General features: G+C 40.7%; 1 protein-coding gene across 1 annotated transcript in view; it reads right to left on the bottom strand.

The window, feature by feature from the left end:
- fer1l6 (fer-1 like family member 6) overlaps window positions 1–27,444 on the bottom strand; it is a 58,657-nt gene that overhangs the window by 23,743 nt on the left and 7,470 nt on the right. The window contains exons 6-26 of the mRNA XM_088352600.1: window positions 26,742–26,898; window positions 26,457–26,643; window positions 24,962–25,063; window positions 21,703–21,793; window positions 21,513–21,627; window positions 21,225–21,447; window positions 20,996–21,104; window positions 17,676–17,880; window positions 16,134–16,254; window positions 15,955–16,055; window positions 15,786–15,888; window positions 14,872–14,991; window positions 14,655–14,807; window positions 13,483–13,654; window positions 10,516–10,640; window positions 10,316–10,450; window positions 5,444–5,593; window positions 4,329–4,436; window positions 4,159–4,221; window positions 2,989–3,087; window positions 2,713–2,896 (exon numbers count right to left, since the gene is read on the bottom strand). Of these exons, the coding sequence (XP_088208726.1) occupies window positions 2,713–2,896; window positions 2,989–3,087; window positions 4,159–4,221; window positions 4,329–4,436; window positions 5,444–5,593; window positions 10,316–10,450; window positions 10,516–10,640; window positions 13,483–13,654; window positions 14,655–14,807; window positions 14,872–14,991; window positions 15,786–15,888; window positions 15,955–16,055; window positions 16,134–16,254; window positions 17,676–17,880; window positions 20,996–21,104; window positions 21,225–21,447; window positions 21,513–21,627; window positions 21,703–21,793; window positions 24,962–25,063; window positions 26,457–26,643; window positions 26,742–26,898 (2,823 nt within the window). The remainder of the gene's footprint in view (window positions 1–2,712; window positions 2,897–2,988; window positions 3,088–4,158; window positions 4,222–4,328; window positions 4,437–5,443; window positions 5,594–10,315; window positions 10,451–10,515; window positions 10,641–13,482; window positions 13,655–14,654; window positions 14,808–14,871; window positions 14,992–15,785; window positions 15,889–15,954; window positions 16,056–16,133; window positions 16,255–17,675; window positions 17,881–20,995; window positions 21,105–21,224; window positions 21,448–21,512; window positions 21,628–21,702; window positions 21,794–24,961; window positions 25,064–26,456; window positions 26,644–26,741; window positions 26,899–27,444) is intronic.

Here is a 27,444-nt window from a genome sequence, read left to right on the forward strand (position 1 = left end):
TTTCTGATTGATGCCAAATTCATACTATTGAATTGCATTTTCCCGCTACTTGGCCAGGGGCTGAGCGAGGGAGAAAGACAAGCTGTTGCACAATGAGATACCAATGGCATACCATTATCTGGAGGGTACTGCATCAACTGGCTGATTGAAATGGGAAGTGTGGTTGTTGTCTTCTTGGACTTTTTAAACAATTCCATCTACTATGTTTATTGTTGTTGATGATAATGTTTAGTCTATTGGTGCCCATGCAGCCTGGAAGAAAGATTACATAATGTGCGGCCCCTTTTTAAGGTTTCATAACTTTCCTCATGCTGGTTTTTTTGTTTGATTTGTTGATTTTTTTATTGCCCTAATGTATGTTAGAGTTTAGGGGATTTTGTAATTCTGGCCTGTGCAGTCCTTTAAAACTCTCTGTGACTCAGGAATATGTAAATGTGATTGACTTGCTAATTTTATATATTACTTTTCTTGTTTTTTTGAAAAGCACATCTGCCATCATATACAAAAAAAACTTTTTTTCGAAATATTAAGTGTAATCGAAAAACTTTTTTTTCCCTTGCTGCTAGTGTGTAGAGCAGGGGTCGGGAACCTTTTTGACTCAAAGAGCCATAAAAGCAAAAAATATTAATTTTATTTTGGGAAAGAGCCACACCATATATTATGAGACAAATTTACTAAATTGCTAAACCCGCGCCCCAGACAAAAGCTTAGTCTTCAGCACATTTATTTTTGATGATTTGATAAAAATTATGAAAAGAGAATAATGCCAGAGCCCCTGTCCCAAATTCAACAAACAGACCACTTTAAACTTGTCTCTTTCTTGCAATTACTCAAGATCGGTTAAACTCCTTTTGACCCTTTTTTTCATACATATTGGTTTCAAAACCAGATGCAAGCATTTATTTTGTAAAAACGTCACAACATTCTGAGAATAGGGAGCCTTTGGCGAGAGATGGGAGGGAATGCTTGTACTTTTTGCATAGCTCCACCCATCCCTCCCACTCGCCCAATCAAATGACTAAGTTCTCTTCCGGTGTTTTGGCGTATTTACAGTTCTGTGGATTCATCATAAAGTATCTGAACACTGAACACAGATTATATAGTGAACTTTTAAATAAAGGATTCTTTAGCGTTGTACAGCCAAAACGAGTTTTTTTTCCCCCCTTTTTTTGTGTGACACCTTGACTGTAAATTGTAGTGAAAAACGTGCCCTATATATACTGCGAAGTGTTTCATTTGCATTTAGCTTTGGTTTGGCTTTACGTGTGTGTACCTGAATAGGATAGACAATCTCGATTTTGAACAAGATGGAGAAATTTTGCATGCAATCAAATTGGTCTCTGAGCCATAGGTACTCATAGAAAGAGCCATATATGGCTCGCGAGCCATAGGTTCCCGACCCCTGGTGTAGAGTTATCACTGTAGATGTAAATGAAAAAAAATTTTTTTTTCACTTTTGTTTTAACGTCACTTGAACTGGTACAGTGGAGTAATGGGTTGTTGCAAAAGGGGGAGATATGGCTGACCAAAATTAAAAATACATTTTAAAACTTCCACTTGCAATGATTGTAATGCCTATTGTCATTATTACTGATGTGACTCAGCTGTGCCCGCTCATTTGGCGCCAACTGCCATGGGTTCTGATTGGTTCCCTGTCACTATTTGAACCCTGTCCTGTCTATTCCTTGTTGTCAGTCCGTCTGTGAATCTCCGTGTATACCAGGCTAGCCTTTATTGACCCTGACTCTCGCCTGTCCCGTTTTTGCTCGCGTTTGACTTCGGCTACGACCTGTTTGGATCCTGACCACGTCTGCACTCCCGTTCTGGCTTACGACTCGTTTGCGACCCCGATCACGTCTTGCCCTCCCAGTCCCAGTTACCGACCAGTTTTCCACCCCTGATACCGCCATCACTCGCTACGGAAGATCCACTTCCATGTTCGGATCACAATCCAAGTACGAGAGCGACTTGCTTCCTGCGCCTAGAGAACACCGGATCGTGGGCGCAGCCCTTCCTCTCTCTTTCAATAAAACTTGTGGTAAACGTCACACAAGTGGGTCCTGTTTCCGTTCTAGTCCTGACACCTATAGAATACTTTTTTGCTTTAATCACCTCCTAATTCTCAATGACTGTCCCAAAAAGCTATGCCGTAACATGGGCCGAAAAAGAAAAACACCATAAGGAGTAAACATCATGAGCTAGGGATGCCGTCTACTGTACTTGGTATCAGCTGCGGTAACAAGTATTAACAAGCCTAATTTCCCTTGCAAGCCTCCTTTTTTGTATCTCTTCCTCAGCTGTCCCGGTCCCACACCCCGTTCTCGTCAGTAAAGTTTTCTTTGTTGTTGCTGTGAAATACAAGTCCCCAGAGTGGAATTTGACCACATTCCTTGTATTCCGTTCCCTTTGTTTCCTGCATTTGGGTCTTTCTGACACCTTTCGACAACAGTTTGATTTGGAATGGCATTATTTTCATTTCATAAAAAATCATCTAATGTCACAGAGTGAAATAAAATGCACGAAAGAGTTAGTTGTTGTCTATAAAGGGGGTTTTGCGGTTGGTTGGATTTTGTCTTAAAATATAAATTGAGGCTCCCCCCCCCCAAAAAAAAAAAATCTAAATGTTCTGCTATTTTGGCTTTTTAGGACAAAAAGGTTCCTGACCCCTGATGAATAGCAATCCAATCAGCTTTTACAAATATGCAACATTACCATCTGGGGTGTCTGTGACTGAAGGTGGCTTATGCATGTGTGCAGATGAATTCGGGCCGACATATTTAAAATTCATCAGATTGTTGATGACGTGACTTCCAACCAGCGTGCTGCGACCAAAAGCCCTCCAGTCCACTACGGTGATGCTGAGTGGTGGTAGGAGGTGCTCATTTTCGGGTAACTCCTAAAATAACACAGAATAAATAAGCAATTCATTGAGGGGATTCTTAATTGGCATGTAGTAAGCTCATGAAGACCTGACAAAATATTACAGACCAGCTCAACGGTGTCAACCAGTGTTGTGAAATTCGGGTTGGACTTGTAGCGTTGAATGACAGAAGAACGTATTGTTTTTCCGGCGCATTCAATGAACACCTGCACGGTGTGCACACATTTTTTTTCTATTAAAAAGATGCTTGACTGTAAATCATGGGGTGTCAAACACGGGGTCCGCGGGCCAGATAATCTACGGTGGATTAAAACCAGCAAGACAACGCTGAGAAAAGCGCAAGGGGAAAAAGAGGCTGAAGTATGAAATATGTAAACTGGATGTCACCAAAGACAGGCACCACTCACAAAACAACTTGAGCTAGATTTCTCTCTCTCTCTCTCTCTCTCTCTCTCTCTCTCTCTCTCTCTCTCTCTCTCTCTCTCTCTCTCTCTCTCTCTCTCTCTCTCTCTCTCTCTCTCTCTCTCTCTCTCTCTCTCTCTCTCTCTCTCTCTCTCTCTCTCTCTCTCTCTCTCTCTCTCTCTCTCTCTCTCTCTCTCTCTCTCTCTCTCTCTCTCTCTCTCTCTCTCTCTCTCTCTCTCCACCTTTTTTGCTTTATTTCTCTTTTCAACTTTCTCACTATTCTCTGTCTTTCTCTTGCTTTTTTATCTCTCTATTTTATCTTTCAGTCTTTCTCTCTCTTTCTCTAACTCTAAGGTATAGCGCTATCTTGGGATCAAGAGGTCGCAGGTTCGATTCTCGGCTCCTTCGTGTTATATGTCAAAGTGTCCATGGGCAAGACACTGAATCCCTAATGCCCCCAATAAGCAGGTAGGCGCCTGGCATGGCTGACTCCCTATTAGTGTGTAAGTGTGTGTGTGAATGGGTAAGTGTGAAGCACATTATAAAGCGCTTTGGGAGGTCTTTATTGACTTGAAAAACGCTATATAAATGCAGACCATATACCATTTGTATTTTTGTACGTCCACATCTAATTTTGTGTAGCACTTTGTTTAAAAAGGAAAAAAGCTATTTGCAAGCAGTAGAACATATTTTTAAAGAGCCTATCTTAGGGCAAACCCCATTTAGCACTACTTCACCCACAAACTGGGTTCAAGCGGAGCTTGGACGCTAATCTTGACTTAGCACTTTTTTCAAAAAGGAGTTATGATGCTGCAAATATGTGAATCAAATATACACAAGGAGAGCAGAGTAGTTTTTGACATGTGAGTGGGTACCTGAGGGCGATCAACAGACAGTAATTGAACCTTCTTAAGTTCTCGAAGACCCCAAAATAACACCTGGCGGAGATAATGAACAGATTTGTGTGCAGACAAACAAATGGCAATATACTTTACTTGTTGAAGAAGCATTTTTTGCCAAATCAATTTTATAAACATATACCCACCTCAAGTCTGTATGTACTGAGAACCGGTCTGATGTTTTCAGGCACTGTGTATATGCCTCCTTCCTGTTCCTCCAATGGCGGCAAACTCGGTTCTCCAGACACGGGAATCTAGACACAACAATGTGCTTTTCAATCTTAATCGAAACATTTAGAATAGGGTAGGGCAAACCTTGTAAGTTGAGGGCCGCATTGGGTTGAACAATTTGGCTGAAGGGCCCAGAGACCTGGACTTTTTTTTTCCATTTATGAATAAATATACATGCATTCGGTTACACGTTATATTTCGATTTATATTTGTTTTTAAAAAGGTTAGTTCTCATCAAATTGGTTTTGAAACACTGACAATTAAAGCAAAATAATATATTCAAATCCCTGGTTTTGATAATTAGTTTTGTCGTAATACTAGCATTGTACTGTATTTTTGTAATTTCTGTGGTAGTATTTTTATAGTAGTTTCACAGTCGTACTTTTGTAGTATTTCTGTAGCATTCGGAAGTATGTGTACTTCTGAAATATTTCTGCAGTATTTATGTAATTGTATTTTTGTAGTAATTCGGTCATAGTTTTTGTAGTATTACAGTTGATGCATTTTGTATTTCTGTAGCCTTCAGTAGTATTACTAGAGATGTGTTTTGTAGTATTTCTGCAGTATTTTTGTAATATTATTTTTGTGATAATTCAGTTGTAGTATTTCTGCGGTATTTAAGTTGTACTTCTGTTGTTCTATTTTTGTAATATTTATGTACTAGTGTTTTTGTATTATAGTATTACTGTAGTAGTATTTCTGTAGGCTTTCTTTTCTTTTTAGAATGAAAGATAAGCTATATGTTAGGTCCATGTTATTAAGCAATACATTTAATTTCATTTTTGGGGTATTTTGTAGTATTTTTATGATAGTATTTTTGTTGTAGATACACAAAGAGACCATGGGGACAAAGCTGGCACAATCTACCAGTACTACTATATAGTACTACCTTATTTAGTATTATAAATGTATTGTCATTATACTTTAATTTTCTTCTTTTGGCAGGGCGGATTATAGTGTCCACCGGGCTTCATGTGGCCTAAAGGCCGTATGTGTCCACCCCTGTTTTAGAATCAAGAATCAAGCTGACCTGCACCAACTCGAAGGCAGCCAGCAGTTCTCCTCCTGATTGGCTGTTGTGGTGTAGCTGACTGTACTGCAGCCTAGGTGGTGTATAAGAGTCCAAGAGGAGGAAGACTTCAGGAGAGGCTACCGTGGCCCCCAAAAACTCCGCCTTGCCCTGCAAGATATTATCAAAATGAATCATTTTGGACAATGACATGTAGGGACAAACAGGGCTACATTTTGTTCCCTATTACCTTGAAGGATATTTGATATGCATATCTAAAATAACTTATGTCATTACTATGTTATTATAATGTTAGTTCGCTGACGGACTGACTAGGAGTGAATGAGAATGACGTGTTTAAATAGGAGGGGAACCAATCAGGGAATGAGCGGAGGCTGGGGCAAAACGAGTGAGTGCAGGTGAGAGCAATGGGCAAATCATGACAAAATGCACATTTATATGAATTTTCATATATTTTTGGCTAGTATACAAATTAATAGTGTGTTTTTTTGTCTTTTATAAATGAAGTTTTTTCCTACTAGGATGCGCTAAACAATACATTATGTCCCTTTAACACTTTTTCCATGGGGGCGCTAGCGACCCTGTTTGACAAGCGCTATTTAAACTACATACCTGTCAACCTGTACGTTTTTTGCCATACAAAGTACGTTTATTATGCATTTTAAGACGTGTACAACGTACAAGAAAATCTGTACGGAAAAACGCAAATTTGTCAATTATGGGTACCATCCGGTATACACCGACTATCATGAAACGGCAAATCAATCAAGTTCGCCGCGGTAGCCTCTATCTCAGTATCGTTTTTTTGGTTGCAAACGAAGCGAGCGTTTGATGCTATTGTATGCATGCGTCTGCAGCTATAGTGTCTTATTTCCACTCTCCTGCAAAATCCTCCCCCCGCGTGAACACGTATTCTGCTGCGCTTCCGACAATAGCAATTGTATTCTATATAATAAGCTTACTAAAACAATAAAGCTATTGTCGGAAGCGCAGCAGAATGCACGTTCACGCGAGGGGGGAGGATTTTGCAGGGGAGTCGAAATTAGTCACTACACATCAATGGTTGATATTGTAGTTTCGTTTACAAAATAGATATGCCAACTAATTTTTTCCGCCAAAAGTATCTTTATTTACAATTTTAAATTTAAAGTGTTATTAATGGATATTTCTGTCACAGCCTCTGATACCTCATCATTCCACCATTCACTTCCTTTCCTAATACCGCGACCAACTTTTGTCATTCCACACACTTCTTTTGCACTCCTAAACACTGCCTCTTTAAACCACTTCCATTCCATTTCTACACTCTCCATTTCTCTTCTCCTATCCTCTCTTTAAACTCTCTTTCCTCTTGCACAGAGTGAATCAAGGAAGTATGGTTTGGGGTGCTCTGAGGAGAGTGATGAGCAACAAGAGTATGAGTATGGATGTTAAGAAGGGGACTGTATGAGAATGTGATTGTGCCGACTGTGTTGTATGGTGCCGAGACTTTGAGCCTGAACGCAGATTTGAAAAGGAAATACATTTTTTTTTAGATGAAGTGTTTGAGGAATATGTTAGGAGTGACAAGATTGGATAGATTGAGAAATGAAATTGTGAGAGACAGAACTGGAGTAGTTGTGGAACTGAGCAAGCGTGTGGATAAGAGAGTACTTGGTTGGTTTGGACACATGGAGAGGATGGATGAGGAGCGAATGTTGAAGAGGATCTACAGGGCATAAGTAAATGGAAGGAGACCAAGAGGAAGGCCGCGATTGACGTGGATGGATGGTGTTATGAGTGCACTGCAGGAAAGAGGTCTAAATATAGTGGAAGCTCGAGCTCTTGTTGGTGATAGGAATGAGTGGAGAGGTGTTGTGAAAGGATAGTGCGATGTTTGGACACGTTCTAAGGAATGGGCAGAGCACCTGTATGATGCGACACGGGTAAACCAGTGAAAGCTGTCTGTCCCTGCTGTTGAACAGAAGAGTGTGTTGTGTCACCCTGACCCGAGTGACATGGCCGCTTTCTTGTGTCCCGTTTCATCTGGAGGGACAAAAGCATTACCAACTTAGGTGCCTAACTTGTTTGGGTTGGCCATGGTCCAAAATTTTTTGTGTGTGTTTCTTGCTATTTTTCCCCTTGTTATTGTATGTGTTTGTCTTGTTGTCGGTCACCCCTCTTGAGGGATATGATCAAGGCAGATAGATAGATAGATAGATAGATAGATAGATAGATAGATAGATAGATAGATAGATAGATAGATAGATAGATAGATAGATAGATATCTTAGTTGCGCTGATAACAATTGTTCTTAATTTTTTTTTTTCATTATTAAGAATATGTATAGAATGATATAACGAAACATATGTACAATATAACATGTTAAACTACATAAATAAAAAAATGTTGGGCACATAAATCCGAAAAAGTAATTAGTTCTAGTTACTCACCACTTCTTTCCATAAATGAGTCAGTAACTGAAATACTCCTAAGTAAAGGTAACTAGTTACCAGGGAAAGTAACTATTTCTGTTACTTTATAAAGAAGTTGTTTTATGTCAAAGAATTTGAAATTTTCAAGTCAATATTTGAGTTAGCTGAATAGAGAAGATCAGACAAGTAGTTGTGTTATAGAACCTTGTAGTACAGTATTTTACCCTGAACTGGTTGCCAGCCAATCACAAGGCACACAGGGACAGACAACTCGCTCGCTCATTCACACCTAGGGACAATTTGGACCGGCCAATCCACCTGAAATGCATGTCTTTGGAGTGTGGGAGAAAACCGGAGTGCCCGGAGGAAACCCACACAAGCACAGGGAGAACATACAAACTCCGCACAGGAAGTCCGGTAGCTGGATTTGAACCCACACAGTGCCGCACACGCGCTAACCACTGTGCCGCCATAACTAAGATTTCCAAATCTACGGAGCATGCTGCGCCAGCAGGAGCAATTAGCTCAGCTGAATGAGCTCCTTTCGCGTCGGCTGTTGGCAATGGCCCCGTCTCCTGGGGTCTCTCCTCCTGCCGCGCTATCGCCTTTATCTCCCATTAGGCCCACGGACTCGCCTGCCATGTGAATTGCTGTGCCTCGAATGGGGATTCCGGGAAAATCTGGCGCCGATCTGTCCGAGGTCCCCGTCAGCCTCAACGGCGTGCCCGACAACCTCAACGCCGCGCCCGTCGATCGGCCTTCCACACCAGTCTGCTTGCCTGACTCTCCTGTTCGCCTGTCACACTCTCCGGATCGCCAGTCCGACTCTCCGGCTCGCCAGTCCGACTCTCCGGCTCGCCAGTCCGACTCTCCGGCTCGCCAGTCCGACTCTCCGGCTCGCCAGTCCGACTCTCCGGCTCGCCAGTCCGACTCCTCTACTCGCCAGTCCGACTCCTCTGCTCGCCAGTCCGACTCCTCTGCTCGCCAGTCCGACTCCTCTGCTCGCCAGTCCGACTCTTCCGACTTGTCCGTCTGCCGGCCCAGGGTCTTTTTTCCTGCTTTTGCCACGCCTTCGCAGGCTAAAGAGGGGCCACCCTCCTCGGGGGCATCAGCCCATTCTGGAGTGCAACGTATTTTGTATTTTGGGGGACTTTTGGAGCCATCCCTTGAGGGGGGTGGGTTCTGTCACGGTTGCCATGTCGCCAAATTGGTCCCCGCCATGTGGGCCGGGTTCTGTCATGGTTGCCACGGCAACCAATGGGCCCCACCCATTGACACCAGCTGAAACGCGTTGACAGATTGCTGCCAGATTACTTAAACGCTGTCTTGTGAGTCTCCTGGTGTCAGAGCGTCTGCGAAACTGTGTTTACCAGCTCAGTAGCCTAGATGGTAGTGTGCCCGCTTTGAGACTGGGAGGTCGCTGGTTCGCGCCTCGGCCGAGACATACCTAATTGGTATAATGGCGGCGCCCTCTAGTGGCTGCGGCTGCATCGACTCGCTACAACGGGTCAGGTGTATCGACATTTCGTTCTGTGTACATTGTTACAAAGAATGACAATACAAAGGAAATTATTATATTATTATTATTATTGATCCTGTTTTATTTTCGGCCCGATCTGTTTGATTTTGACCACTTCCTCATTCCGCTCAAGCTACTTCCGCGACCCACGATCTTCGGATTGAGTGTGCACTCATTTCTCTTCTCCCCAATAAACTGAGTAACGTTACGCGATTGGGTTCTCATTCCCGTTTCTTGTCCTGGTTTGTGACATGGTCACCTAGACAAATGTTACTATAATTCAAGTATTTTTTTTCACAACAAAAGTCAACTTTAAGACAATATAAAGTGAGGTTCACACTATAGAATAAATCACAAGCTCTAGTCAGACAACTGCTTAAGTAGACATATGCTACCGAACATATTATTTTCACGCAACAAAAGTTGAACGTTCAGCAATATAAAATGTGTTTAACACTGCATTGTAAAATAAATAAATGAAACTCTCACAGACTGAAACACTGGTCAAGTAGAAATAGGCAACAGCACTTCAAATATTTTGTTTATAACAAATGTCAACAATAAAACAATATAAAGTGACGATCCAATCCCTCTCTCCATGTTATGTTATCTAGGTAATAACATAACAACTACACTACCCATAATACCACACTGTTTCAGAGCATGCGCGTTGTCCCCCCTAATGTTTACACTTGTATGTTATGGTTTACTTGCAAATTACAAGAAAGTTAACACCTGTCCACGCCAACACACTTAGTCTCAATTCATTTAAAGTAATGCACCACATTTGACTGCCATTAACAGTAACAGCGTTAGATAGATTATCCCATTACTGTACTTAAAAAAATAATGCTGCTACGTAATGGCGTTATTAATAATGGCATTATTCCCAACACTGTTGATAAACACTACAGTACTAAATTTTAGCTTTCTTCTTACCAGTGCGTCGTCGTCATACACTTCAACAACAAGTCTTGGCGGTTCTTCTTTGATGTGCTGAAGATCTCCACTCAGCACAATAGAACTCATCTGAAGGCACTGATTCCATGTGGGACTGAGAGTCTGATTAATCACCTGAAAAATACAAATCATGCTGACTGTGATCAAGATTACTCACGTATGTTCTTTCTTATATTTACGTTAGTGGTCTGGCTGTGCGACAAATACGTGACCCGAGCAAAAGGATCAGAAAGGCCCGTGTTGTCGGCTGCGATCAGCCCGCGAGCTTGGTACAGGTGACATCTTAACTGGAACTGATGCTGCTCTACACACAACACACAAACAAAACATGTGCATAAATACACATGAATGAAAAGGTTAAATAGGAATACAATTATGTCGCAGAGTAGAATAAAGCAGTCCATAAAGGACATTTTTAATCAGCTCAAATTAAAACAACTTTTGCTCTATTTGTATCAATTAGAATCTAGACCAGGGTTCAGGAACCTATGGCTGGCAAGCCATATATGGCTGTTTTCATGAGTACATACGCCTCAGATATAAAAAGTACGGATTGCGCAATTATTCACTACTACATGCGGAGCTGGTTGTCACATGTACGAAAGCTAAAGCATTTTTTACAGACACTTTCGTTCGGTCCAGTATATGTAGGACACAATGTTAAACCACACTTAACATTTAAGGAATCAAAACAACAAACCCTGTTTTGACTGTAAATTGCTAAATAATCCCGTATATGGAAGCTTACTAGGCAATCTATGTTTATTGTTGAGACACGTTATAGTTAATTGCAACACAACTAACTAACACCCAGAACTTCCATAAAAGCACTTAGAGCAATTTGATTGGGTGAGCTGTAGTAATGAGCTCTAGACAGGACAGAACGCGCATACTCCTTCTCGCCGAGCGCAGTCTGCATTAAAGGTAAATATGTTGTTAGCTTTGTTTGCCGTATTTTGAGACATTTTTACAAAAGAACTTTATTTTCACCTTGCTTTGAAAACATTATTTAGGCCAAAAATGATTATCATAGTGAGCCTCAACACTCTTAAGTAACTGCGGTAGGCAGACATATGGGACACGGGCTCGGGCATTATTATTTTTTCATATATTTTATCTAATCATCAAACATCACACTGTGAAAAAAATGCGCTCGAGAATTAGCTTTGTCTGGAGAGCAGGTTTGGTGGTTTTGTTGAAATAAAAAATATATGCCTTATATATACATACAATCCCTAGCAAAAAAGAATGGAATCACCAGTTTTGGGCAGTCTTAGACATTTTATTGTGTAGAAAAAACATGAAATAATCGTAAGGTTGTTACAAAGTGCAACACTATGGCATTCAGAAACACAAAAAAAATTTGGGAAAAAATATTATATTGGTCAGTAAATGTTACTTCTATAGAGCAAGCGCTGGAAAATAAATATGGAATCACTAAATTCTGAGGGGAAAAAAAATGGAATCAGTGCATTTTGAGTAGAAAATAAGGACAGAAGAAGGTTATCAGAACTGTGAATAACGCTCCTGACAAAAAAAAAACATATAAAAAATCAAACTTGTTAAAACTTGGATAGTCAAACTTCAGGTGCCATTATTAGTATACTAAGCAAGTCAACTCCCAACAAACTTTCAACAGCACACCGTTTTCCCTCTCTAAGACGCCAAATGGTGGACCAGAATTTCCTTAAAGCCGTTTGGAAGTCGCCTTCCATGGCCTCGCCAAACTCCTCCCATGCCCGAGTTTTTTCCTCAGTGACATCCGTGCCGCATTCCCCTTGGTCAGCCGATACCTGCCAGCTGCTTCCAGAGTCCCACAGGCCAGTAGGGCCCAATAAGACTCCTTTTCCATCTTAACAGCATCCTTTACGGCAGGGGTCGGGAACCTTTTTGACTCAAAGAGCCATAAAAGCAAAATATATTAATTTTATTTTGGGAAAGAGCCACACCATATATTATGAGACAAATTTACTACAATGCTAAACACGCGCCCCAGACAAAAACTTAGTCTTCAGCACATTTATTTTTGATGATTTGATAAAAATTATGAAAAGAGAATAATGCCAGAGCCCGTGTCCCAAAATCAACAAACATACCAATTTAAACTTGTCTTTCTTGCAATTACTCAAGATCGGTTGAACTCACTTTGACCCTTTTTTTCATACATATTGGTTTCAAAAGCAGATGTAAGCAGTTATTTTGTAAAAACGTCACAACATTCTGCAAAAAGGGAGCCTGATGTGCTTATCTATGGTGCAGACGGCGTAGGGCGAGAGTAGGGAGGGAGTGCTTGCACTTTTTGCATAGCTCCACCCATCCCTCCCACTCACCCAATCAAAAAACTTTAAGTTCTCTTCCTGTGTTTTGGCGTATTTACAGTGTGTTCTGTGGATTCATCATAAGGTATCTGAACACTGAAGACAGATAATATAGTGAGGTTTTATATAACGGATTCTTTAGCGATGTACAGCCAGAACGAGTTTTTTTTTTTTTTTTCGTGTGACACCTTGACTGTAAATTGTAGTGACAAACGTGCCCTATATATTCTGCCAAGCACTGCCTCCAAATCAGCTTTGGTATGGCTTTGTGTGTACCTGAACAGGATTAGTAGCCTACGTTTTGGACGAGATGGAGAAAATTAGCATGCAATCAAATTTGTCTCCGAGCCACAGGTACTCATAGAAAGAGCCATATATGGCTCGCGAGCCATAGGTTCCCGACCCCTGCTTTACGGGGTCCAACGTGAACCTAATTAGGTGACCGGTGAGTGTATGTTATAGAAGTCTCTAGCGGCATAAAAACAGGTCCAAAATATCTTTCTTTTTATCTAATTAACCCTGCTGTTCTGTTTTCTTGTTTTGCTGTTAACATGCTCTTCCTGTAAGAGAAAAATGGAATGAGATTAGGCATATAATAGCTTCTGCTTCAGCCTACTCTGATTGGGAACATATGTATGTATTAAATCCTTGTACTGTTTGTCTGTTTCCGGGCAAATATTTTGTTGTATCCTTATGTTAATCAGCGAATATTTTGTTGTATCCTAAGTGTTGATGTTGTTTTTGTGATATGCCTAACCATTCGCCACAAACATAAACATAGTGAGAGTAATACGTAAAAGTAATCAAAACACTGCGTGTCTGTCTCACCCTTGCATGTTAGGTGAGTTGGGGGGCAGTTGGCTTCTGGGGCCCCATTGACAGCATGGTAACCTTCAGGCAAGTCGTCCAACATGTGAACCGAATCCGCACAATATCCAAACCAGAAATACATGTCCACCTTAGCCTGCAGGCTAAAGCCCGCCAAGCGCTTCCCTGGTGGCTGCAAACACGCATGCACAGAAACATACACGTGATTATTTTTGACCATTTTTGATGCCACGTAGACAGAGCGAAGCATAAGCGAGCTAAGCGGCTGCTTGGGGCTTCGTGACCACTAGGCCCCCAAAAGTGGTTAATATATATATATATATATATATATATATATATGTGTGTGTGTGTGTGTGTGTGTATCTATGTGTGAGTGATGACTATTGACGTATACCAGGGATCTCCAACCTTTTTCAAGCATCAAGCTATTTTTGGTTACTAATAAGCACGAAGGGCACCCAGTTTGAAATTAATTTCTAAAATAGTGCCCCAACTGGGGGGTTTTTACTGGATTCAGGTGTGTCCAATCACCACACACCTGTGCCCAATTATTCTCCACCCTTTGAAAAGGCCATTTTAATCTGCACAGGTCTGTAAGGTCATTCTCCTTTTTTATTTCATCTGCCATTGTCATCCTCGTTTTCATTGTAATTTCATTGTAATTTTCATATCCACCTGCATGGTATTCCAATTTTTTTGTTTCCTGCCTTATTCCATGATCACTTTCCCTGTTTCTAGTTTGGACTTTGTCAAGCTTAGTTTTGTTTTTTTTGTTTGGACATTTTGTTAAATTACTTTGTACCTCCTTTTGTTATTAAAAGCAATCACTCTTTTTGAGCACCACTGCCTCCAGTTCCTGCCTCACCCCCAAAACTGAACATTGTTTATTGATTCCCGTTTGGTCAGTAGGGGATGTTGATCACTTTGCCAAATATTTTTTGGGGAAAATTTATCTGCAAATTTGCAAATAATTTGTCTGTTACCGTGGCCTTATTCACTGTGGATTACAATCTGACCAAAATATAAAAAACTCTTCCAAGTGTATTTGTAAAGACAGAGTAGAATATGGAATGACTTAAATAACGCAAATAATGAAGTGATAGGAGACTCCCAAATCAAATTTTTCCCAGGGCCCCATGAAGGCTTGGGCCTTGCGCGTTGGCATTTTTAACCTTGAGGAAGAGTGTTACGATCTTTCCGCAGTGGACTCCTCGCGCTTCCTGATTGCTGCAGAAGATGACATCTCTTGCCTGGAGTCGGGCGTATGCCACACGCTTGTTGTTGCTCAACAACCACACAAAAATGTCTGGCACTGTGTGTTGAGGCTGCATATCACACAAAGAATATTGAACATTTTTGTTTAAATTGGTGAACATTTGCATTATTTACCTCATCCACGAGGAAGTGGAGTTTCTGTGTGAGTTTTGCTGCATCCTGAAGTACTTCTTTCATGCCACCTGACTTCCTCTTCCTTTCTACAAGGGACTGTGCATCACCTATCATACTTTCCTGCAAAACTCACAAATATTTGTGCTGTGAGAATTTTTTGCTTACCGTATTTTCTAGACTATAAGGCGCACCCTCAAAAATATTTATTTGTGAATTATTTTCACATATAAGGTACACCAGATTATTAGGACAATCAAAACTACTTAGAGAGCTTAGTTTGAATGAAAAACTGATTTAACATTTATTTTATGGAAACTACTTTAACTATTAACTCTATTCTATTACTGATAACGATTTCTTAAATTGTTACCATATCATATGGAGTCATTGCAATTATGCGTCCAACTACCGTAACCTCCCCGTGTGGAGTTTGCATTTTCTCCCCGTGCATGCGTGGGTTTCCTCCGGTTTCATCCGATATTCCAAAAACACGCATGTCAGGTTAATTAGCCGGTCCAAATTGTTCCTAGGTGTGACTGAGACTGTTATCTGTCTCTGTGTGCCCTGCGACAGGCTGGCAACCAGTTCAGGGTGTCCCCTGTCCACTGCCTGAAGATAACTGGGATGGGCTCCAGCGCCCCTGTGACTCTACTGAGGATAAACAGTGATGATAATGGACGAATAAGAAATAATCTTGAATTAATTTAATAGCAAGTTATAATTCCCTTTAAATCCAGGTTATTTTTTGTTAAATGACCATAAAAGGCATCTGGAATCAACTACCATCGCAAGTACCCCTTGTACCAATTGTGTACTGGCACCAATACCAGTTATTGGTAAAATTTATAGTGTGCGCCAGTTTAATCTATTTTAAATGTCTATTTTATTTTTGATTAATTTATATTTTCTCCTACCAATTCTTGTCTGCACATGGAAAGACGTTTCCTGTCTAGTTGAGTCAGGCAGTTGGACTTATACTGAGACTTCAGCAAAGCTTCAGCTGCCGTTATGAAACACCTGCAAAGACATGATGGTTCAAGAGTAATGTAGCAAACCTAACATCCATGTGATTGATGTCAATACCTGGCATCTATGCAAAATTCCTGGACTGTCTTTTCCAATGTCTGCTCAGCCCCAGGATAAACCTTCCTGTGGAGATCAGATGCCCTGGTCACACCTTCCTCCTGAAAGTGGAATGGGAAGTTAAAGCAAACATTTGACCTGCCTTACATGGACATGTGTGTTCATGTCTGCGTACGTACAAACAGAGTCGCTATGTTCTCCAGCATGTTGGAGTTGTAAAGTCGATAGGTTTGGTCCTCCCACTCACTTAAGACATTGACGCAGGGTTTTTGTTTCTCCAGAGGCAAATGCATATAATATCTAGAGTTAATAAAAGATACTTAGAATTTGATTTCAAATGACCTTTTCTTTTAAAAGGCAAAGCGTTTAATTTTATAAAGGGAAACTGTGTAAAATTTAATACAAATACAGTAAGACCTCGGTTATCGTGGTTAATGGGGATCAAAACCACCCGCGATAAGTGAAAATCCGCGAAGTAGCGGCGCACCTTCCAAAAAAAAAATCTCATCTCATTATCTGCACCGCTTCACGACAGGGTTTTTATTTGCGCCGCACCGTGGGTGCCGTTCGGTCGTTCCCGCGAGCGAGCCCCTAACCCGCGGCGCGGGTACTTTCGGGCGCGATACGCACGACACACACGACACCGCAACACGCCGAGCGGGTCGGGCGCTTGGCGCGGAGGCCGCTGTTAGCGGCCCACGCGCACGCTACACGGCCCACGATGGCCCGTCTGTCGGCCGCGGGGGAAAGGGGTAGCTGGGGTTAGGGGGGGTGTTATGCCGAGAAATGCATCCCTGCCGAGAATTGCATCCCCTGTCACGGGAGCGCGCACACGTCACTCCTGCTACTACAACCACTTCTCGGCAGGGATGCATTTCTTGGCATAACACCGTGCTCGGGTCGTCAGCCGAGGGGGATTCCCCAATCACGGGGGTCCCGCGCACGTCCGCCGCCTTTCACCCGCCGCGCGCAGACGGCCGCCTGTCGTTGCGCCGCGCTACTGGGGTCGTCGGACGATCACGCCCGCCGCCTTTTCTCGCGTCGCGCTGTGTGACGCCGCGTCCGCCGAACTCGCTCCGTCGCGCGGCCCGGGAGTGACCCCCGCCGCATTTTGTAGAATACGATTGCGCTTTATTGTTTAAATAAACGCGTTATATAGACTATGATCGCTTAATTGTTTTAATTAGCTCGCTTTATTGTTTCAATATGCAATTTATATAGAATACGATCGCTTTTGTTGGAAGCGCAGCAGAATGCGCGTTCACGCGAGGGCAGGAGGATTTTTCACAGGAGTCGGATTTGGGCACAACACCGGCCCCCTTATCCCGCGTCCGCTGACGTTCTGCCGAAAAAACCCGCAAAAAGTTCAAATCTGCGAAGTAGGAACGCCCCTTCAAAAAAAACAAACATTTTTAACCAATACAGACCGCGAAGCTCTGAAGCCGCGAACGTCGAACCGCGAAGTAGCGAGGTCCCACTGTAGAATACAAATTATGGAGACTCTTTTGCCCAGCTCTTCACAAGGTTTTTGTGTTTTTGGGTTCCCCTTAGCAGCAAACTAGCGAAAATCATGTTAGCTCACTCTAGGTGTGGCTCGTGTTATGTTAAATAAATCCACATTCCGTGAGCTTTGAGAATGTAATTCCTACTTTTAGTTTTTCCTCATCTGTTTATTAAAAATGGTCAGAAAATAAAAAGAATTTCCCACATTCCTGTATTACCTGTTTCCATTGACATAAAGCGGTTTCTGGGGACGCGTAGTAGACTTAGAAGTCCTTCCTGGTTCTTGAAGATCTCTAGGTAAGAGTGGGGATGAAGGGGAGGTCTTGTCAGTGAAGTCCTGTGCCTGTCTCCTGCGGCTGAAATTGGGACTTGGGGCGATTTGGCCTGGCTGGCCTGCAGGTTCTTGAACATTACCGCAGTTACCTTGGGCAAAAAAGAAAAAAAACAAATTAAAAAAACAAAGACAACCACATAGGTGACTGAAGGCCCATTTATACTTGGTGTGCCGGCATCAACATGAACATTATTGCTTATCATGATGCCACTGGAGACCCACACGTCCCCCAAATATATATTTGATAACTTTGTCGCGAGGTCGCTCAATTCCACAATGTGCAAGGGACAGAGGAAAACGGCAAGACGGCTAAATCCACTACGCATACGCTCTAAATAGAAAACACTGCAATGATATCTGAAAACATTTATGGCACCCTTCTAGAGGAGAATGTAGTCGATATTATTGTCAATTTTTTTCTTAGAATACATAAAAGGGGCAAAAGTGGTAGTTTGACAGTACTTTATTCAATATTTACCAGATACCCTCAACATTTCAACTTTTTCACCAGCAGATCAACTCCTTAACGTATACATCCAAATTGAACAGCAATAAAAGTTATCAATTAAATACCCTGCAGTTTTTTTTCACATCATTGGAGTCATTGTCGGGTCACTGGATTTCCCCTAATACAGCGCTTCTCAAAAATTTTCTGTCACACCACCCGCAGAAAATGAAATCCTCTTGCATCCACCCAAAATGGATCGTTTTTTTAAGTGGTCATAAAATATTAGTGGGGACAAAACAACGATTGCTCGAATTTGTTGGAAACACATCATCTCTATCCATGTCAAACATACCAAACACAAGCATCACCATCAGCGTGAACGGGTTGTAATGTTTTGAAATAAAAGCTTAATTTGTTGGGGTTCATACTCTCCACTGCCAAAATTTTAAACATAGCAAGCACACCGCCCTTTGCTCGTCTCCCTCTGTGGTCGCAGTGAAATGCTACGAGTGATTTGTCAATCTTCCTCCTCTTAGATTTTATGGGAAGACATTTTTATGGCTGCTTTACCCTGTCTCCCTTTGCCTGTCTCCGCATTCGTGGTAATTTTTTTTTCATGGGGTCACTTCAGGGTCGTTCCGCTTAGTGTCCATACTTCATACTCAATGCTTATACTCTATATAAGGGGTCGGCAATCTATGACACATGGGCCAGCATTGGCACGAGAGCGCACGCAAAATAATACAATTAATAATGTTTTTTGTTTAAAGCTTATTTTTACCTGAAATTTAGACATTTTCAGTTGCGCGCCGTGTTTACGGTCGCGCCCCTCCTTTTCTGTTTTGTGTGTGAGTGCGTGTCTGCGCTGCGCCTCGCAGAGGAGAGCGCGATAAATGAACGAATCATGCAGGCTCCTCGAGCGAAAAAATCTCGTTCTTTTCAGCCAGCGTGGACAGACGAATGAGGTTTTGTGCCAAAAATGACCGTGCTGTTTTGTGCATAATGCCTCGAGAGCGTTGTACCTCGCACGGCAAGTGGTAAACGTCATTACGAGACGAAACATGAACATGAATTAAAGGCGGAGACATTAAAATGCGCGGCAAACAAACACAGACCCTGAAAACCTTTTGTCACTGCTAAAGACACAAGCTATCACATTGTTCAATGCATAGCAAAGCACAGAAAACCATTTACTGATGGCTAATATTTTTAAGAAGCGTGTGTGTGTGCGTGTATGAGTGTATGCGTGTGCGCGCGCGCGTGTGTGGGTGTGTGCGCGTGCGTGCCTTCTGCTTTGCTGCTGTTATTTCAAGTTTTGATATTTTCTGCAACAAGATATTATTGATAAATGGTATGGTAGCTGTCCATATCACTTGTTTTTTTGATTGTAGTTCATTTTTGACGAAGAACGGTTGATTCTGGTTAATTCTTGTGGCAAAAAGTTGAAGTCATGGATGGCTACAGGCCTTTCCACTAGTTATTCACATTCATTTTTTTAGTTGATTGATGAACAAGAATAATGAAAGATAAATTGGTCAGTTATACCAGTGTTTTTCAACCAGTGTGCCAGGGCACACAAGTGTGCCGTCAGACCTTGTCTAGTTTGCCGCTGGAATTTGCCCAATTTTATCTTTCCAAAAAAATCAGGCCATTATTCAGTATTTTTGCAATCTTCAGACGAGAATAGTCATCCATATCAGTAGGTGGCAGTAGATTTGTATATACTTTTTATGCACTAATTATCTGCTCTTGAGGTAGAACAGTACATTTAATAACTTAATTTGTTTAACAAGTGGTTTAAGATTGCACTGTAAAAAAAAAACAAAGCACATCATTCTTTTTTATTTTAAGTATTATTTTCTTCCTTTCCTAAACCAATTATCTGCTTATGAGGTAGTACAGTGAAATATTTGACATAAATTCATTTTCAAACATTTTCGACGGATGGTGTGCCTCGGAACCTTTTTCTAAATAAAAGTGTACCTTGGTTCAAAAAGGGTTGAAAAACACTGAGTTATACGATTAAAATGTATATCCATGTTATATATTTGGACTGGTGTAACATTACAGCTCTGTTGGATATTAAAAAAATGTGCGAGTCATTGATCTTGGTGTGGCACACTGATTTTTGAAAGTGGCACTCCACACCAAAAGGGTTGCTGACCCCTGCTCTATATGAACTGCGTGGAGGCTAAATGTAAACAAAACACTCTGCCAATGAGAACACCACTGCCCCCTAGTGTAGTGGAGGTGCAATTACACGTTATTCTGGGAAAGTTAAAAAACGAAACGCAAACACACATGCGTCCACCTTGACAGAGCCCCACACCCCCCCATCCCCCCACTTGGGAGCCAGTCTCACTTTTTGACAGCCACTGCCTTAATCCTCAAGGAATGTTGACAAGCAAATGCAATTCCGTCCGTTACAACACTAACGGCGACAACACAAAAGACAACTGTTGTCTAGAATTATTTGGCTGACAATTTACCCACAGCAGCCTTAATTTGCATTTTCCTTAGGCGCAGTAGTAAATATATGCTTGTCTTTGTAATCGCTTTCTGACTTTGGAAATCACTATTTTGAATGGTCACATGATCCGAAAACAGATGCTGTAAAAAACTTGGAGCAGAACTGAAAACGGCGCAGCTGAAAACAGCTTCAGGTGTGCGCCTTATAATCCAGTGCGCCTTTTTATTGTGAAAACAAGGTAATAAAATATGTTGCTGATAATTTTGTGTGTATTGTTTTCACCTACCCAGTGAGATCTCAAATGTTACAGGCTTGTCTCCAATCTTTCGGTCAATCAGGGTGGCTTCAAACAAGGCTCCGAAGAGCAGGAAGTTTTTTTTGTTGTCAGGATTCACCTAAAAAATGAGCACTCATTCGTTACCATTGACGGCTTTTCACATTAAATATATTTGTTTTATCGTAATCAGGCTGGCTTGAATGCATCTTCTGATACTTCCTCTCAGCAATGCTCTTACTATAGGTGGGCATTCCACAGGAAGAACCTCCGCAGCCGCTTTGCCTTTGTCGTCATCACCTGTCCCTACAGATGGTCCTCCCCCAGCTTGGGTCCTACCCTCTTTGCCTACAGGCTTTAGTGCCTTTGCATCCTTAACAGGCTTCACTATCCGGGCAAATTTGGACTCTGGGGCCATCCCGCCTGAAAGGATCTCCACCACAAGCTGGACAAATACACGCCCCCTGGAGGAAATTAAAACGATGTGTTGGTTGTTTATTGATTCCATGAATCAGTATATTTGACAAACCGAAAAGAGACCCCCTCTCCAATGCCCTCATTGAGCTCGGCGGTGTCATCACCCAGGGAGTTTCGGACAGAGCCGTATAGGTTTATCCAGGCGGGACCGAAAGTTGGTAAAAAACCTGTCGAACCATCAAGTCCAGGGTTTGCCTTTAGACAAAAGTCTTTAATTACTAAGATCAAATCCACCTCCTTACCTCGGTCACCATCTTGCTCATTGGAGATGCGCCTCAGGTCAAAGTAATGGGTTCCTATGGCAACGTCACTCACACTTCCCTCATCCCAAACCTATGAGGAAACAAGTTTTTGGCGTGAACATGTTGAATTATTGTTACAGGTGGGCGATTCTGGGAATTTTGGTCTCAATCTGATCACAATTAAATACCTGGTAGTATCGATAAAAAACGATTTAATGCAGACATTTTTTGCCTGGAGATGTCATGTATATTGAATAATTGAATCCTGCATTCTTTAAGTTAGTTTATAATTACGATGAGCACAGCACAAAGAGTCTAGACACTAATAGCATTTAATTTTTTTATTTGCAACCTTTACCATTATGAAAAAATAAATTCAAATCTCTATAGTACAACAGTTTCAGAACAAAGGCCAAAAGAGTCAAACAAAAGAGCAGCAATGTAAGAAAAATACAAATATGTATAACATGGTCAACTAGATGCTATATTAACTTCAATTACACAGAATAAAATTAAGTGCAAATAAAGTGTAAATTGTCTCTTGTAGGCTTGGTTGCCATAGTGACAACACAGTAACAGTTTTTTTTCAGAAGGAGGAACATATTTAGAAATTTGGTACCATAAAAATTACACCTGTTTTTATTTATTTTTTTGCATTGTCCTTTTCTCTAGTTGTAGTTGCACTTCCTATTTTCGTATGTGAATTTTACCTTCTGGTAGGGATGGGCTTTCTTCTGCCTTGCAAGCAGGATGCAACAGCAGGGCAGGTAGGGAGAGATCAGTCACACACTCAGATATAAACTTAGAGAGTAGTTAAGGGTGCCATGTAAGAGAGAGAAGGGCTGCATTATCTAAAGAAAAAAGTGACTCCTAGAGGAAATTTGTGGATGAATGAAGTATCCATCCGAGGACAATAGTATCGATCCAAACCAAGTACTGGTTTAATATCAATACAGTGGGACCTCCGTTATCGCGGTTAATGGGGACCAAAAGCACCCGCGATAAGTGAAAATCCGCGAAGTAGCGGCGCACCTTATCTTTTTTTTAATTATTATTATTTTTTAGACCCGGTTAATGGGGACCAAAACCACCCGCGAAAAGTGAAAATCTGCGAAGTAGCGACGCCCCTTCAAAAACGCTTAAAATTATTATTATTTTTTTTATTATTTTATTTAATTATTATTATTTTTTAGACCTGCGAAGTTCTGAACCCGCGAACATGGAACCACAAAGTAGCGATGCTCCTTGAAAAATGCTTAAAAAAATAGAAAAAAAAATGTTTTTTTAAATTATTTTATTTTATTTATTTATTTTTTTAGGCCCGCGAAGCTCTGAATCCGCGAACGTCGAAGCGCGAAGTAGCGAGGTCCCACTGTATTATCGCTATGTGGATCAATCTGCCCATCCCAATTGGAGTCCCTCTGATTTGCCAGGTCAACAGACAGAATGACTTAACTTTTGAACTGATTTGCACAACTATCAAAATATCCGGTCTAAAATTTGGAAATCTATAAATTACTCAGTTTTTCAACCCTCAAACTGTTCCTTCAGCCTATTATTTCCATCCATCAAACCGTTTTTAGTTCCGGGTTTAAACAGTGAACTAATTGAACAAATTCATGAAACTATAAATTGGCAAAAAAAGCTTTTGCTATGATGTGTTTTGTGAGGATCTGGTGAATATTTCAGACCAATACTCCATGCCCAAACCTTGGCTAGTCATCAAATTCAATACCACATACTGACACTCTTAAAACAATTAGTTTTCATTCCTCTGCAAAAATACACTGGTATTTAAAAAATACCTTCCTTTAGTTTCAGGTTACGAATTGTTGAATGGCCAAAGGGCAGTCAATAGTGGTATAAGCTACCATCATGAGTTCACAGTTTACAGATCCCTTAACCGTAGTCAACGCACCACTGAGGTCACAACTCTGGAGAGCTTTCTTCACGGCGCACGGTTCATGGCCTGAGAGTGGGTTGTAGCAAAATTGGCACCAGTCAATTCCTTGATGTTGTAGGCCCAATTCTTTTTCTGTCTTTCTCTCCTCCTCCCCCCCTTGGACTGTGCCCTGGAAAATTATCTTGCCCTGTCCTGAAAATCTTGTGACTTGACCATACCATTGCAGTTGACATCAGTTTTTTGTAGGGTCCAATGTGCTATCTGACTGTATTGCGCACTGCTTTTTTGTCACATGCGCTATGTCGCTGATGCCCAGAAGTTTCCTTGTAGCACCGCACCTCTATGGCCAGGATTTTCCTTTCCAGCCTTCTGGTGTGAGTCCATGACACGGAAGAAGATACAAGTAACCAGAGCTTGCATGAGTCTGATCCTTGATTTAATTGCTATGTTCTGTCCCTCCAGATGGGTTTAAGTCTGGCAAGTACGGCTGTGGTTTGAGCTCTCCTGGCCAACATTTTTGTTTCGACCCTTTTGTGACTAAACAATTCCAAGATATTTAAATTTGTCAACCTTATATGCTCTTGCTAATCGATGGTGATGTTCATAGTTACAAACCAACCAGATTTGACTTGTGGTGATACCTTTGAGGTTATTGTTCATTACTTTTATTTTATTTCCTGATTTCCATCCTATTCTGGGTTGATGCTCTGTCCAGGCAATAGACCAGATCTCTGATTGCCTGTCCTTTCCTGCCAGCAAAATGGAGGTTAGTGTTTTGTCCTTCAATGCTGACTAACTTTCTGTTGGTCCAGGGCTTTGGTCATGATTTTCTTCAGGAAGATGTTGAATAAAGTTGGAAAGAGAATGCAGCCTTGTCTCACACCAGCTGTGGTTTAAAATCACGTTCTAATGGTACCAATGATCAGTCCAACACTGTTGGGATTGGCATATAGTTGCTCAATGGTGTGAACCATCACGAGTACTGACAACTTAAAAAGACTTGTATTAATGTGCTTTTTTAAGCAACTGTCAAAGAAACCAGATAAGGCATCTAAAGCGCAATTGCTGGGCATACCATTTTAAACTGTGGTTGCCCAACCGTTAAAAAGATTTCTTGGTTGTTGAGTTGTTGAACCTATGTGCTAAACCACAATCTTCTTAGTTAGCTAGTTGCTTAGGTTTATTAATACGTCAAACCCATTAGTCCAAGCCTCAATTCAGGTTTTCAACAGCGAAACCAAATTTCTGTTGCACCCAAAAAGAGTTGTTCTGTTATCCATCTGACTGAAAGTCCATTCAGATTGTCAAATGAAGTTGCTCTAGTAACATAATTTTAAAGGACAAAAGTGTTCCGACCTGGATTTTCATCCTCTGGCACAAAGGAGGAAACATCTCTGTGAAGACAATCTGCTCGTTCCACACCGGGTCTGCGTTGGACTTCTTCGTGGAAGTGCGACCCTTTAGGGTGAAACCAAGAAGAAGCTAGATTCATTTATTGATTTCAATAATTGAGACAAGCCATCTGCTTGGGTTGTGGTCATTTTTACTTGGGACTACAGTACTCATACATCCGTTTTTAATTCAAGTTAGTTTGAAGACATATTTGGAACCAGACAGCTTAGTTTTTTTTTAATGTTGTTGGTTTAATATTTCACTTTTTAGTCTCAGGTTAAGTTTTTAAGTGTGCATTTGTTTGTTGAGTAAAATAATGTTATTTTCAAAAATTTATTTTAAACATGCTTTTTTAGTAAAAAATAATAATTAATAATACCGAAATTAGTTAATATGGCACATGGCAGATGATATTCCTCATTTAAATAATTTTTTCCTTATTTTAAGATTGATATTTACTCAAAAAAAAAATACAAAACAGTAAAATTGAGCTTATGTTTCTGCCAGTGAACTTACAAATATTTTACAAGGAGTAATAAAATTGTGATGATTATTTTAGCACGAATCTTCATTTTTCTAATTGTCTGCCCAACTATCCAAATTATAGAGCGTAATTTTGATTTTCGTTTTAGAAAATCAATTCCAAATTATTAATTAATACATTTAAAGTAACGCTCAGCCGTGAAATTAACGGGCAGAGTTGAAAAAATATAAGATACAGTATTTTTGCTTTCGTAATACTTTGATTCTCATTGACAGAATCTATTGTATTACTTTTTCTGATTTCAAAAGTTGTTTTCTTATTTTACTCCATATTTGTTTTCAATTTACGATAGTTCCTCCTTTTTTTTTTAACCTAATTGTAAGACTTGAGTATTGGGGAAAATAAAATAATACGTAAAAACAAATATCACTTTTTAGATATATTACCCAAATTAGAAGTTTATCACCTCAAATAAGCATAATTATCTGCCAATCAAAAAAAACAAAAACATTTTTAGCAGCGTCTCTGTGGGCCCTTTCTTAATTTCTTCGTGCTGAGTATTTGAGTGTTTCCTTGCCCTCATGTAAGTTTTAGATCAGAGGATGGTCTAATAAAAGTCTGTAATCTGTACAGCCCTTTGAGACTTCTTGTGATTAAGGGCTACACAAATGAACATGACTTGACTTGACTTTTGCTGTTCATTGATAACCACACCCTTTAGGCCATATCTACTTTTGTAACCTAGGATATTTAATAAAAGAAAAGGCTCAGGGAAAGGGTTCAAGAACAAGTTGGAATTGGTTATCTGAGGTTTGTGCTCTCCCCTGTTTCATTGCAAGTTAAAATTCCATTGATGTATTCTTTCCTAACTTAAATGTTGCTAAACCTGACACTTAACAATTTCCTCAATTTTGAAAGTTATCTGCATGTTATTATATAGACAATTTTGTTGCTTTTGATAATCTTGATATGCACCATTTGTTTGAAAAAGCTGACAACCACGAAAGGGTCAATGAGCGCCGTGTTGTCTCCTATGAAGGCTTTGGTGACGTTAGCCATGATGCTGGAGTTGTTGCGGGGAAGACCTTCCGCTCGATGTACTCTCACTGAAAATCGAGCCCAGGGACGTTCGGATGGGAATCCTTCAGGTATCAAGAGGTTCCTTGTAAAAGCATTTCCAAGATGAAGTCAATATAAAAACAACCAGACATGACTGACATTTATCTCAGCAAGACAAACAAAATTATCACTGAAATTTACTTTTCGATATGCTCCTCTGCATCCGTGGCTTTAATCCCTGGTTGCATGACATCGCCCTTTGTTGAGACACTAATGTCACACTTGACATAACCTTTGCAGCCTGAGCTAATGTCACCAGGGATGGTCAGCATTGCCCACTTGTTGACAAATTGGTGACCTTAAATACAAAGAAAATAACAGATGCAAAGAAAAAGGACATTTAATCTTACAGCAGGCGTGTCAAACATACGGCCCAAAAAAAGGAAGAGGCAAGTCTCTTGCTCATTTCTATCCAAAGTTAGGATTTTTGAAAATAAACACAAAGTAAATGATCCTCCTGATCGCTGGAGGGCAGTAATGATATAAACGAGATGACGTCCAGTAAAGGTTCTATCCATGTACTTATCTTTGTGAACAGATGTTCTCTGTGACAAACAATAATAAAACAAAGCAGCACTCAAGATTGAAAAAACAAACACTTGAATAATTAATGCTCTTTTCATGTTACCTTTAGGGTAATGCCCTATGTTAGCAGGCTGGTGAAGACCTGAAACTTAAATCATCTGCAAAATATGCTAAAAACAATAACACATCACCCAAATTTCAAAGCAGTAAGACAATTGAGGCGAGCATACTCTTCATCATAGCTCCCACTTGTTTGTTTTTTTAGTGTGGTGAGTTGGTTTGGATCTAAAGCTGCATTTATTTAACCGGTAAAAACATT

Source organism: Urocampus carinirostris, chromosome 14, assembly GCF_059441175.1.
Source record: "Urocampus carinirostris isolate Australia breed hairy pipefish chromosome 14, RoL_Ucar_1.0, whole genome shotgun sequence".
Lineage (NCBI taxonomy): Eukaryota > Metazoa > Chordata > Actinopteri > Syngnathiformes > Syngnathidae > Urocampus > Urocampus carinirostris.